The 12,758-nt window shown below is 40.4% G+C and overlaps 1 protein-coding gene across 3 annotated transcripts in view; it reads right to left on the minus strand.

Moving 5' to 3' along the window:
- Positions 1 to 3,183: 3,183 nt before the first annotated feature.
- The window catches only part of LOC138758588 (microtubule-associated serine/threonine-protein kinase 3-like), a 76,817-nt gene continuing 67,242 nt past the window's right edge, over positions 3,184 to 12,758 (minus strand). For all 3 annotated transcript variants that reach the window (XM_069927759.1, XM_069927758.1, XM_069927757.1), the window contains 2 exons: positions 7,103 to 7,284; positions 3,184 to 6,906 (listed from right to left, as the gene is read on the minus strand). In XM_069927759.1, coding sequence (XP_069783860.1) covers positions 5,543 to 6,906; positions 7,103 to 7,284 — 1,546 coding nt within the window. In that variant the 3' untranslated portion in view covers positions 3,184 to 5,542. The remainder of the gene's footprint in view (positions 6,907 to 7,102; positions 7,285 to 12,758) is intronic.

Here is a 12,758-nt window from a genome sequence, read left to right on the forward strand (position 1 = left end):
AGTTTATTTTAAAAACTTCCTAATCCTCATCTTCTAATAGTTGCTTCCCTGCATCAGAATCAGATTTATTGTCACGAACAGGTCACAAAACCTGTTGTTTTGCAGCAGTGTCAAACATTCATACAAACCACCTTACAACAATAAATAAAATAGTGCATGAAAAGTCAAAGTGAGGCAGCATCTTTGTTTCATTGATCATTCATGAATCTGATGGCAGCAGGGAAGAAGCTGTCCTTGTATGGTTAAGTGCTTGTCTTTAAGCTCCTGTACCTTTATTCCCCAATGGTAGCAGAGTAAAGAGGGCATGACCTAGGTGGTGGGGGTCCTTGATAGAAGCTACTTTCTTAAGACACCACCTCTTGTAGATGTCCTCGATGGAGTTAAGTCTGGTGCCCATGATGTTGCAGGCCAATTTTTTCTTGTCCTGAGCTTTGGCACCTACGTATCAGATAGTGATGCCACCAGCCAGGATGCTCGCTAAGATCTATCTGTAGAAGTTTTCAGTGGCATACCAAATCTCCTCAAACACCTTACAAAGTGTAGCTGCTGGCGAGTCTTCTTTGTGATTGCAACCACATGGGAGGCTCCAGGACAAATCCTCGAAGATGTTGACACCCAGGAAATTGAAGTTCTTGACCTTCTCTACGACTGAGCCCTTGATGAGGTCTGGGTCATGTTCCCCTGACTTCTTTGTGAAGTCCACAATCACCTCCTTAGTTTTCCTTGGCATTGCAAGGTTGTTGTCGTTACACCACTTAATGAGCTGATCTATCCCCCTCCAGTACGCTTCATTTCCGTTTGTATATAGTATTGAAATTGTGCCTAGGCAAATAGTCATGGGTGTATAGTAAATATAGTGGGCTAAGCAAGCAACCTTGAGGTGAACCCGTGTTGGTAATCAGTGAGGAGGAAATGTTTTTACCAATTCATACCAATTGTGGTCTTCTGATTGTGAAGAGACTAGAGCTTGAGGAACAACATGCTATGAATATTGCCAGAGTAAAAACATTAACTCAGGCTTCTGCAAAGTGAAATACCCAAAGGGCCATCCCCTAATATTCCAGCAGGTCAATGGGTACCTCAGCCACAAGAAACAAGTACACATGAGCAAGGAGTCACAGGTGGCACTGCTAGGAAGGACCCAGGTGCAGAGGTCCAGGGTTTGGAGCTTCTTGAACCGCTCTGAGGGAATAACGCTCCCTTTTGCTTCTGACTTCCTTTGACAGCCATGGTTGTGACATTTTTCTCTTTGAATATTTCCTCTTTTTAAAAAAAATATGTATTTATCCTGCACCTTCCTCATTTCTCAAACTCCATCCATTGCTGCTTTGCCGTCCTCTCTACTAGTGCCATCTTCCAATGTCCCTCCATATAGTTATCCAAGTGTTTTTTTAAAGGATGCTAACATATCTGCTTTAAGAGCAGATACATGTTATCTGCCCTGCGCGAGCCGGGATCTCATTGTGAATTGATCCTCACATCCCAGTACTGGTATGGGCAAGTCCTTGTGCTAAACAACAGTTGTGAGCAAGTCTTCCCTTTGCATAAAGTAAGCTGTGTCATGATTCACATTGGTTTTTAGCATTTTTTTTCCTTTCACTTGACTGATATGGGGGTGGCTCCATGTTAGACGGCCAGTGGAAGTACTGGTGCTTCGCGGCTGGTGTGACCGAAAGAAATCTGAAGAGGTGTCCACGCCAACCAAATCATCTCCCACCTGCCTGCGTTTGGCCCATATCCCTGTCAACCAGTGGGCCACAGCGCGTTTCCATACGAGTCTTTAAAAATGTCCAATAATACTTTAAATTAGATAAAGGTGTGTTTCTTACAGAGTTGCCTTTGACTTGAAAATAATGTTCAGTCATTGCCACGAGTGGGCCATGGCATGTTGGGCCTTAGACCGAGAAAAGTTGAGACTACAACCTATCCTATCCTTCCAAATGTTTCTTCAATGTTGCAATTGTAACTGCCTCAACCACCCACCTCCCTCTGTATAAAAAAAGTTACCCCTCAGGTTCCTGTTCAATCTCCTTCCCCCCCCCCCCCCCCCCCCATTAAATCTTTGCCCTCTGGTACTTAATTCCTTACTCTGATCTGTTCTCCTCTGGCCTGCTCTGACATTCAACGAGATCTCAGTTGATCCAACTTCAAGTTCTTACTCATTCTATCCCTGTGAACCTTTGATTTCCTCATTCATTTATGATCTACCTGTACTTTAAATCCAAGCATTCAGGCATTGTCCTGATCGTTACGAGTCACATTGGAGTTACAAGAGCATGCATTCAACAGGGAAATCTCAGCAAATCGGCCAGTGTTTGCTGACCTTATTTGCACATGCACACGCCACCAAGGAAATCCCAAAAAATCCATCATCTGATGGAGCTTGGTGTAGACTTCACGTTTGCCCAGCATGGGACCATGAAACTGCAACAAGTTCCCACCACAGTTTGGCTGGACCTAACAAAGCAGCAGTTTCATTATTGACTTCAGGGATACAAATAGTGGTAAAGGTAATAAAGCAACAGACAGTGAAACAATTTAAAGTTGTTACCTTCAAATAGTTCTTTCAATTCTGGAGGTTTCTTTCCATGGATCATTTAAAATTATTTGTTTCAATAGTCTTTGAATGGATATTTTCTTAAAGCTGGAAACTGTCACTGAGTAGTAACTCCTTCACCAGTTCCAGTGAAGTGAGAGTTGACTCTTTTCAAGCTATGCCTAGGATTGTTCTAGCCTCACGTTTCTGTGGGGCAGAAACCCCGCTCCCCCCCCCCATTACCCAAAGTCTTTGCTACAAGGTTTTATAAATTGGCTTGATCTGAAATTTGCAAATTGTTTGCTCGATGCACAAGCTTATTTATAGCAGCCAATAGTGTCCATTGGCAGAGGGCATTGATTTATCGATGTTGTCCTAAGAACAGTCTGTGATTGGAACAAGATCTTCCTGGATTGACCTGTCCAACTACAGAATGTGTGATCAAGCCTCAAAGTATGATGCATCCATCAGACTGTGAGCAAGGCAAATTTTCACACACTTTGTAGGGAATTGTTGCGCATTTTGAGACCCACAAACAGCTTGGGAACAAGTAATGAAGCAGCCCTTTTGTACGGAGCGGAGGCCTGTCAGAGCAGTGACGGAGACTCAGACCTCTTTATTTAACACACATTTGATGGAGAAGCAGGTTAAAAGGAGCCAAAGTTTATTTTTAAAAAAAACCAAAGAAACAATAAGAACAAATACAACATTTGGAGAGTAAAGGTTTCAACAATGAACAATGAGAAAGTGCACAAAATAGAAAGCTGCCACATAGTTAAAACTGCAATGGTGATTTGCTCCTTGTCTACAGAAGCTGGTCAAACATTACAAACTGAAGAGCCAAAATTTTTTCCTCAGTTTCCTATCTTCATCCACTGCATTTTGGAAAGAGAGGAATTTTCATGTTTAATTGCACTTGTCAATTTTTTTTTAAAAGGATACAAGTCTTCAAACTACACTCAATATCATAGTTGCAGATTGACAATAATTTTAATCATTTGCAGAATATGGTATTAGTTGGCAAAGCTAGAATCTTATCGCCTATCTTTAACCGTTCTTGATGAACTGCTAACAAGCAGCCTTCTTGAAAGCTTCAGATCGTCCTCCCACTTTACTTTTGGGTCAGCAGTTCCAGGACAATGAATCTGTTTACAAGTCGGGAAGCTGTACAACTTGGAGAGGAAGCTTTTCCACTTTATCAATGTGTATATGTGGTAGTTCTGATGGAACCCAATCTCAGCATCAATGACAAGGTCATGTGCCACATAATAGCATGATGTTGCATTCTAGATGTTTAAAAGTGGGCAAATGGGCATTCATTGGCTGGATTATTTATCCACCCCCAAGCAATTTTCCATTTGGTCAGGGTGGATGACAGTGCAGTCATTGGAGTGGATAGATCAGCTTGACGAGAAGTGCCAGTATTTCTGGAGCTCCACTGTAATACCAACTGCAGCCAGGTTACTGTTAGGGCCTGTATCCTTGGGTGTTGATGGTGAGGAGATCTTGAGGAGCCCAAGAAGGGACCATCCAACCTGGCAGATCTGGTTGAGGATGCTTTAGGGATTACACAGGCCAGGCAATCGACAGACTGATGCAAATCTTATGAGCACAAGTGCATTGGCTGAGCTCTTAACTGGGAGCTCCCCACCACTTGAACCAGGACAAGATGAGAAGAGTTTACAGCTGATATGGGAGCCCATGTTGGCAAAGTAGTACGAGATTTTGACAATAATTTAGAGAGATGGACATTATAACAGAATTGCTCAGGCTTAACTAGAATTGTATGATTAAAAGCCATTATTAACTAGCATGGACATACAACTCAACCTCACAGCCCCCAATTTGGTCCCACACCAAGCATTGGTCAAAACTGATAGCTTTGAATAAAAATACAATTCCATTTTTGGCAGTGACCAATCAAACAGCATATCCACCCAGTAAAATGGGCAAAAGAAATGTTCTCTACTAACTGAATTTTTCATGTCAAATCAGACCAAAATCTAGAGTAACGTTGCAACAGGTTGGACTAAACGGAGCACAAAAGTAAAATGACATTTCTACCACTTGGGATATCCAGTTTGTACTTTAAGGAATGTTTTATCTTTAATTCTTCCTAAACAATCATCCCATGTAAGTATAGTGCAAGTCAGAAACACAGTAAAACTTCCTTCACAATGTCCCATTAGACACTCCCAGAGCAGGGATAACATGCATTAAATACAAAGTAAAAGCTCCTTAACTACAAGTCAACTCACCTCCAAAGTACTTTGTTGTCTGCAACACATTTTGGGATCTTTTAAAAGGTATCAAACATGCTTTAGAGGAGCGTTTTACATTTCTACCAAATTTTAACCATCAGTGTCCCACTTGTACTGAAGGATGCAACAAAATGTATCTGATTGTTCAAGATAATGAAATCTTTCCTGTCGACTATTCAACTGGTGATTGTTGTTCTCTGTGCTTTAAAGCAACCCCATCACCACAGCAGGAAACCGGTGGCCCTCGGAACACAAGGCTGGAGTCATCACTTACACAGCCAATGGCAGTTTCGGAACTCGTGCTCATCAAGTTAGGTTTGGTTTACGTAAAATTGTGTGGATTTCTCATCCTTCAGCCTGCGCGCCAGACAATTCTGGCATTCCAGTCCTGCAACAGATCAGACACAGCTGACAGACTTGGTGCTCTATCACCTGGCCTTGGTCCAAGGGTCTTCAGTGACCAAGAAGTTACTGGCAGAAACTTCCAACTCTGCCTCATTGCTTCTAGTTTCCATGACAGCAGCATTTGGTGATTTTTCCAGGTGAATGAGACTTCCCTATATTGGATTGGTGCTGAAGTGGTTCTTTAGAATGTGTTTTATAAAAACATGTTCTCCATCTTCAGTGACCATTTAGTGTGCCTTTCTAACTCTGCCGGCACGTACACACACAATAACACCCACTCATAGCTTAATCCACCATGACAATAGTATTTTCCAATTGGGCTGCTGTGTGATTTTGAAATTCAGTCTCTTAATACTTTCTTTCTTTTGGTTTCTTTTTTTGGTTTTCGGTCTGGACTGAGTATATTATCTGTCTCTGTCTGCTGTTCCCTTGACTTGTTTGGCAATGATTCTGCCTCCTTTCTGTGCATCAAAGCTTCTTCTTGCTCTGGGCAAGACTTGGACCCACTGCTTCCCACCGGCAGTGTAGAACTTTCATCTGTTGCCAAGGAATCTTTAACCTGACAGTGCAATACATCTGACTGATGATCTCCATCACGCAGTTGTTTGTGACCAGTAGGAGTCAGCGGAACCCTCATGGGAGTCCCTGTCATTTCAATGCCAGAGGATATCTCTTGTTGATTTGGTCTCTGAAATGGCTCCCCCAGTTTCCCCAAGCTGTTGGCTTCTCCATCACTTTCCAAAGGTCTATAGAGCTTCTGGCATAGGCTGGGAACAGGAGGGTGCCAGTCCACAGCATCCTGCTTCCAATTTTTCATCTCTGAATTCTGAACTTCAATTTCTGGTTCCAAGTGTAGTCTCCAACTGGTAGGTTCTTGAAGATCGCAGAACTTACTGGCTGCTAGTTCAGGGATTGGGTTTGAATCACATCCTGCTCCCAGCCAGGGTACGTTACAGGGAGAATAGCTGACTGGTGAAGTTTCCTCTCTTTCTTCCACCCTCTCCCTCCTCTCCATTTCTTGTTCTACTGTGGTTAGTATCCTATCACCAATGTTCACTTCCTGAACTACCTCTTGCCTTGGGAGTAAATTATACTTTTCAGACAAATTTGTTTTTCTCTTGGACTTGGGGCCCTGATGTTTTCCAGGCTCCTGCACCAAACACTCTTTTGGCTTCTGGGTTCCTATGATCTCTCCCAATCCCTGGTCAGCAGAGTCCTTGAGCTCAGTTACCTCACCCTGAGGATCATTCTGCAAGGATTCATTTCCCCCTTCACCCTGGGAAAACTCTGGGTGCTTCCTTGATCCACACTGCTTCTTTTCAGAAAGACAGACCGCTGACAGTCTCTCCCCCAAATGCAACTGTCTGAATAACGGTGACCGCGGTGTTTCCACACTGTGAGGTCGTGTCAAGTGCCTCACAGTGGTCGGAGGGGACAGTGTCTTGCCAGAAAAGGCTTGGGCATTCTTGGAGGGAAAGGATAGAGGAGAGGGCGAACGATGTGGCGAAGCTGCTTGGGGTGTAGGCGATGGGGTGCAAGCCAGAGGTGAAGGTGGGATGCTGCTAGTGGATTTCCGTCGGCCAGCTTTGTACCGCTGGTTGTTGGTCTTGGAGGCCAGCCCATGCAGCGAACAGGGCCGGAGGTTCCCAGCTGGAGAGCTTGGAGCACTATGTCCAGGAGAGATATTCTGGGGGGAAGTGGTCCCTATTGATTAAAAAAGACAAAATCAAGTTAGCTCTCTGCTTATTTTATAAAATTAAAACCAGAACTGTTGATACGGAACCAGCTCAGTAACAATCTCAAACCCAGAATTAACCATTAAAATACCATTTAACGATTAGAATCTGGAACCCAGCAGGTTTACAGTTCACCCTGAGACAAGGAGAGCAGAGGTAATAACCTGAGTGGGGATCTGATGCTGGGCTCCGACAGGGAGTTGCTGGTCCTGGAGATAGACTGTATGTGGGTGATCCTGGAGTGCTTTCACTGGATGATAAAGATTGGTACAAACCCGATGGAAGGCACCTGCCCATGTTCCATGCTGCTGGCTGCTTTGCAATCTTGTTGTGACGCGATTTCCTTCTGTTAAAAGCCGAGAGTTGCATAGAGTTAATAATCCACTTCCCTTAAATGCTACCGACGTTGCTCATTTATTTCTGATATCCAGGTGGTTCTCACTGCCTATCTCTGAAGATGAGTGACTTGATAAGATAAATGAAAAATTTATAAATTTAGACAGGCCCTTTCGGCCCTCGAGCCCGTGCGGCCCAATTACACCCAATTGATCTACAACCCCTGAACATTTTGAAGGATAGGAGGAAACCAGAGCACCTGGAGGAAACCCACACAGACACAGGGTGAACATACCAACACCTTACAGACAACACCGGATTCGAAATCCGGTCGCTGGCACTGTAACAGCCCTGTGTTAATCGCTACATTAACGGTTGCCACCCAACCGTGCCCTGCCGGATATTAAAGAGTTAATCATATCACTGCAGATCTGAAATCAGAATAAAACAAGATTGGGTTAGGACGTCTGATTTCTTTCCAAGGACATAAGTGAAGCAGATGAGTCTTTTCAATTCAATGATTTCATGGTCACAATCAGTGCTGCCAACTACTGCAAGAGGGCAGTTCACCACCATCATCTCAAGACCACTTTCAGAAAAGCTGTAGATGCCGAGTGGTCTTGAACAATGAGCAATGAGTGTAGATCTACTCTCCTAATCCTTGCTTCTAAAATGCATCTCCTCACTTTACTGTTTATTATTTGACCTGCCTGCCTGGCTTGTTTCCCATTGAAGTTCAGTTGCAGCCTCTCCGCGGTTAAGGCAAACCAATGACCAGATGCTGATCCAGTGAAAGTAGTAAGTTAGTCCCACTTGAGCCCCACTACTTCTGCACCCATCTTGGCCAAAAAAATCATCAACCATTGCTCTCTGGGGAGTCACGTGATGGAGTAGTGGCCGGTAGGGGAACTCCAGCCCTCTCCAGAAAAGTTAAAAAAAGATAGAGTAAAAACAAAGGCACAAACTTAAAAACCAAAACAAAGTGAAAGTAAAAGTGTGAAGAAAATGGCAGCGAAGAAAGAAAAACCAAAAACAACGGGAAGAAAAGAAGAAGGAAAGACGTCGGAAGAAGGTGAAGGCCTTACCTGTCCGAAGTGACCCGCCGCGGAGAGAGAAGCCCGCTCCCTCAGGTCAGTGGAGATCCCGGGCTCGGGACTACAGAAATGGCTCGCAGAGCCGAGTAAAAGTGCGCAACCGCACATGAAAAAAAACACACTGACGGGAGGGGGGAACAGCTGCGGAGTCGATTTCCACAGCCGAGAGAGACACCTGCAGCACAGCAGCAGGTGCAGAACACAGACAATAATGACAACAAGAAAGAAGAGGGTAAAAAGAAAACAAGGAAACAACAGATGGTCAACTCAGAGGAAGAAGAAGAAGAAGAACAGAAAGAAGTGGAAGAAGAAGAGAAAAGCAAGACAATGGATGCAGCTTTTTTAAAAGAATATATGGAATCAGTGAAAGAATGGCAATTACAAGAATTTAATGAGATAAAAAGAAGAATTAAGAATGCAGAAGAAAGAATGAATAAAATGGAAGTGGCCATATCAGAATTGGCAAAAAGAGTGGAAAATATGGAAAAACGAGAAACATTTGTAGATATGGAAGTAAAAGACTTAAAAAAGAAATTGGAAGAATCTAATAAAAAAGCTAAAGAAGCACAGGAGCTGTTAGCTCAGAAGATAGATATGATAGAAAACTATAATAGAAGAAATAATATAAAGATAGTGAGCCTTAAGGAAGATGAAGAAGGCAAGAATATGAGAGAATTTACAAAAGATTGGATCCCCAGGGTCCTGGGAAGACCAGAATTACAGGAAGAAATGGAAATAGAGAGGGCACATAGAACTTTAGCCCCGAAACCACAACCGCAGCAAAAACCAAGATCCATTTTAGTAAAATTCTTAAGATATACAACAAGAAAAAATATATTGGAGAAAGCAATGAAGAAAGTAAGAGAGGACAAAAACCCACTGGAATATAAAGGTCAAAAAATTTTTTTCTATCCAGACATAAGTTTTGAACTCCTGAAGAAGAGGAAGGAGTTCAATACAGCGAAAACGATCTTATGGAAAAAAGGATATAAATTTATGTTAAGGTACCCAGCGGTACTTAAAATAGTTATTCCAGGGCAACAAAACAGACTATTCTTGGATCCAGAGGAAGCAAGGAAATTTGCAGGACAACTACAAAACAAGCAGAGAGATGAAGATATGTAATAAGAGTAAAAATGACCACGATCTATATGTATGTGTGTAAAGGGGTATATGTGTGTATATATATATATATATATATATAGTGTGCATACATGAATGTATCCGTATTTAGAGGAAAATATATAGAGTATAGACAACAATTAATAAGGGAGGGAAATGGAATAGAGGGAATAAGGAGGGAATTAAAAGAGTGACCTTTGTTACATATGAAAATTGAAATCTTTTCTGGGGGCGGCTGGGTGGGGAGGAGTTACGGTCACTGCAAAATCAGCTGACGTTTGCGAGTGAATTCACAAATCCAAATGGAGAGGGGAGATGTGGTTGTCCGTCAAGGGATAAAGGACAACTCAGGAGGGGGAGGGGAGATTGGGGTTAAAGAAGTTTTAAATAGGAGAATAGGGAAAATGTTTGATGTTTTAGAAATGTTGTCTTATAAAGTGTTCAAAACAAGAAAGCAGAAATGGATAAGAAGGAAAGGTAATGATGGAGAAACGGAAAGGGAAGATAAACAAAGTATAAAATGGCTACGCTGAACTATATGACTTTAAATTTTAACGGAATACATAACCAAATTAAAAGGAAGAAACTGCTAAATTTACTGAAAAAAGAAAAAATTGATATAGCATTCGTGCAAGAAAGACATTTAACTGAATTGGAGCACAAGAAATTAAAGAGAGATTGGGTAGGACACGTAACAGCAGCGTCGTATAATTCAAAAGCAAGAGGAGTAGCTATATTAATTAGTAAAAATGTGCCAATTAAAATAGAAGAGGAAATAATAGATCCAGCAGGGAGATATGTAATGATAAAATGTCAGATATATTCGGAGTTTTGGAATCTACTCAATGTATATTCACCTAACGAAGAAGATCAAAAGTTTATACAAGATATTTTTTTGAAGATAGCAGATACGCAAGGGAACATATTAATAGGAGGGGATTTCAACCTGAATTTGGATTCAAATATGGACAAAACTGGGAAAAAAATTAACAGGAAGAACAAAGTAGGGGGCGTGGCAAGATGGCGTAGGGAGCGGATGTGCCTTCCCGGTCTCCCCCAGGCAGTTATATAAATACCCGTTTTAAGAATATTTCTTTTCTGTTAAAAGTCTTTGTTTTGTTTATCAATTGTTTTTAGTTTAAAATGGCAACAAAGATTAAGGAAAATAGAGTTCAAATACAGAACAAAACTACACTCTCCGACTTTGGAAGAAAATCGGCCTACCACGGAGTCAAGGCTGGAATTTTCTTAAGAACGGGGCTCATTAATTGGACTGTCGGATAAGCTGGCCTTGGACACCCCTCTGAAAGATGGTGATGAATATTGATTTGAAATGTTTTATGAAGATAAATTGCAGTAATTGGCATTGGTTGCCCGTGAGTTTTAAAAATCCAGATAACATTAAAGTTTATTAGTGATTTTTTTTGGATGGAATATCGGAAGGATGAACTTATTATCTATAAATACAGAACAAAATTACATTCTTTGACTTTGGAAGAAATTTGACCTATTTGCCCAGACAGAGCCAGAGTTGGTGCTGGAATTTTCTCAAGAACAGAACTTATTAAAGTTGATTTCGGACTCCTTTTTGAAAGATGGCGACGAATGTTGATTAGAAATATTTGAAATATTTTCTGAAGATAAACATATATATGGAACTCCTTGACCTGCAATAAGGTTTATCAGTGATTTTTTTTTTTGATGGAATATTGGAAGAGTGAATTTATTATCTGTGAGTATGCATACATTGCAAACAGATTTTAATAGTTTTGAAAAGGTTTTTTTTTTAAAACTAAACAACAAGATCAGTTTAATATTGAGAAAATTGGAAAAAACAGAAACTTTATTAAATTTGGAAACTCAGTAGAAAGAAACTATGAACAAGATTGATGATTTATAAAATTAAAGTTGAAGGAGCAATGTCCAAGAAGAGTTAAAAATTTTGAATAAGTTTTTCTTGAAAATAAACAATAATTTCAACTTAACATTGAGAAGATTGACAAAGTGGAAAATTTGATATTAAATTGGGAAACATAGAAGAAAGAACTTATGAATAACATTGATGCTTTAGAAGATCAAGACCGAAGGAATTATGTTCAAGAAAATTTTAAAAGATTTGAAAAAACTTTTTTTGAAAGTAAGCTACAAATTCAACTTGAGACTGAGAAGAATGGAAGATTCGGTGTTGAACTGGGATGTTCAGAGGTGTTTTAATTCAGTGGATGAAATTCAGGAAGACTTGACAAACAAATAAAAAAAAAGCTTTTATTGATTGTAAACAATGTTTAACTCAGTGTTGGGAGGGTGGAAAGGGTGCAAAATTTAATATTAAGTTTGGATTTTCAAAAAAATGAGTTTATGAATAAGATTGGTTAAATTGATGGACCGGGGTTTTATGGATATAAGAAATTATGATTTTTCGGTTTATACGTGTATTTTGTCTGCCTGGGGGCGGAGAGGGAGTGGTACTTCTGCTCCCGAAAGTCATATGCCACATGTGGTTTATACCACATCCATTTGGGTTTTTGGGAATTAACCACCACAAGGTGATTTCCTAAGGGGTTAGGGGAGGTGGGGGGGGGGGGGGGGGGTGAAAATTTGAAAATTATTTAGTATCTATTATGTAATATTATACTAAGTCAATTTGAAATGAATGTATGGAGATACTATAAATAAATTTGAAAAAAAAAAGAAAGAAAGAACAAAGTAACCAAATTTATAATTAAATCGATGGAAGAAATGCAACTTTTGGATATATGGAGGAAACAACACCCAAAGGAAAAGGAATATTCATATTACTCGGCTAGACATAAAACATACTCAAGAATAGACCTATTTTTGTTATCAGCTCGTATGCAAGATAGAGTAAGAAAAACAGAATATAAAGCTAGAATATTATCGGACCATTCACCCTTAATATTGACAGTAAAGTTAGAGGACATCCCTCCAAGAATGTATAGATGGAGATTAAACTCCACGTTACTCAAAAGGCAGGATTTTAGAGAATTAATTGAAAGACAAATTAAAATGTATTTTGAAATAAACACGGAATCAGTGAAAGATAAGTTTATACTATGGGATGCAATGAAAGCGTTCATTAGAGGGCAAATAATAAGTTATGTAACCAAGATGAAGAAGGACTATAATCAGGAAACAGAGCAGTTGGAAAGGGAAATAGTAAATATAGAAAAAGAATTAGCAATGAAGGAAGATACAAATAAAAGAAGAGAATTGGCATATAAAACAATAAAATATGAAACACTACAAA

Source organism: Narcine bancroftii, chromosome 3, assembly GCF_036971445.1.
Source record: "Narcine bancroftii isolate sNarBan1 chromosome 3, sNarBan1.hap1, whole genome shotgun sequence".
In the NCBI taxonomy this organism is placed as follows: domain Eukaryota; kingdom Metazoa; phylum Chordata; class Chondrichthyes; order Torpediniformes; family Narcinidae; genus Narcine; species Narcine bancroftii.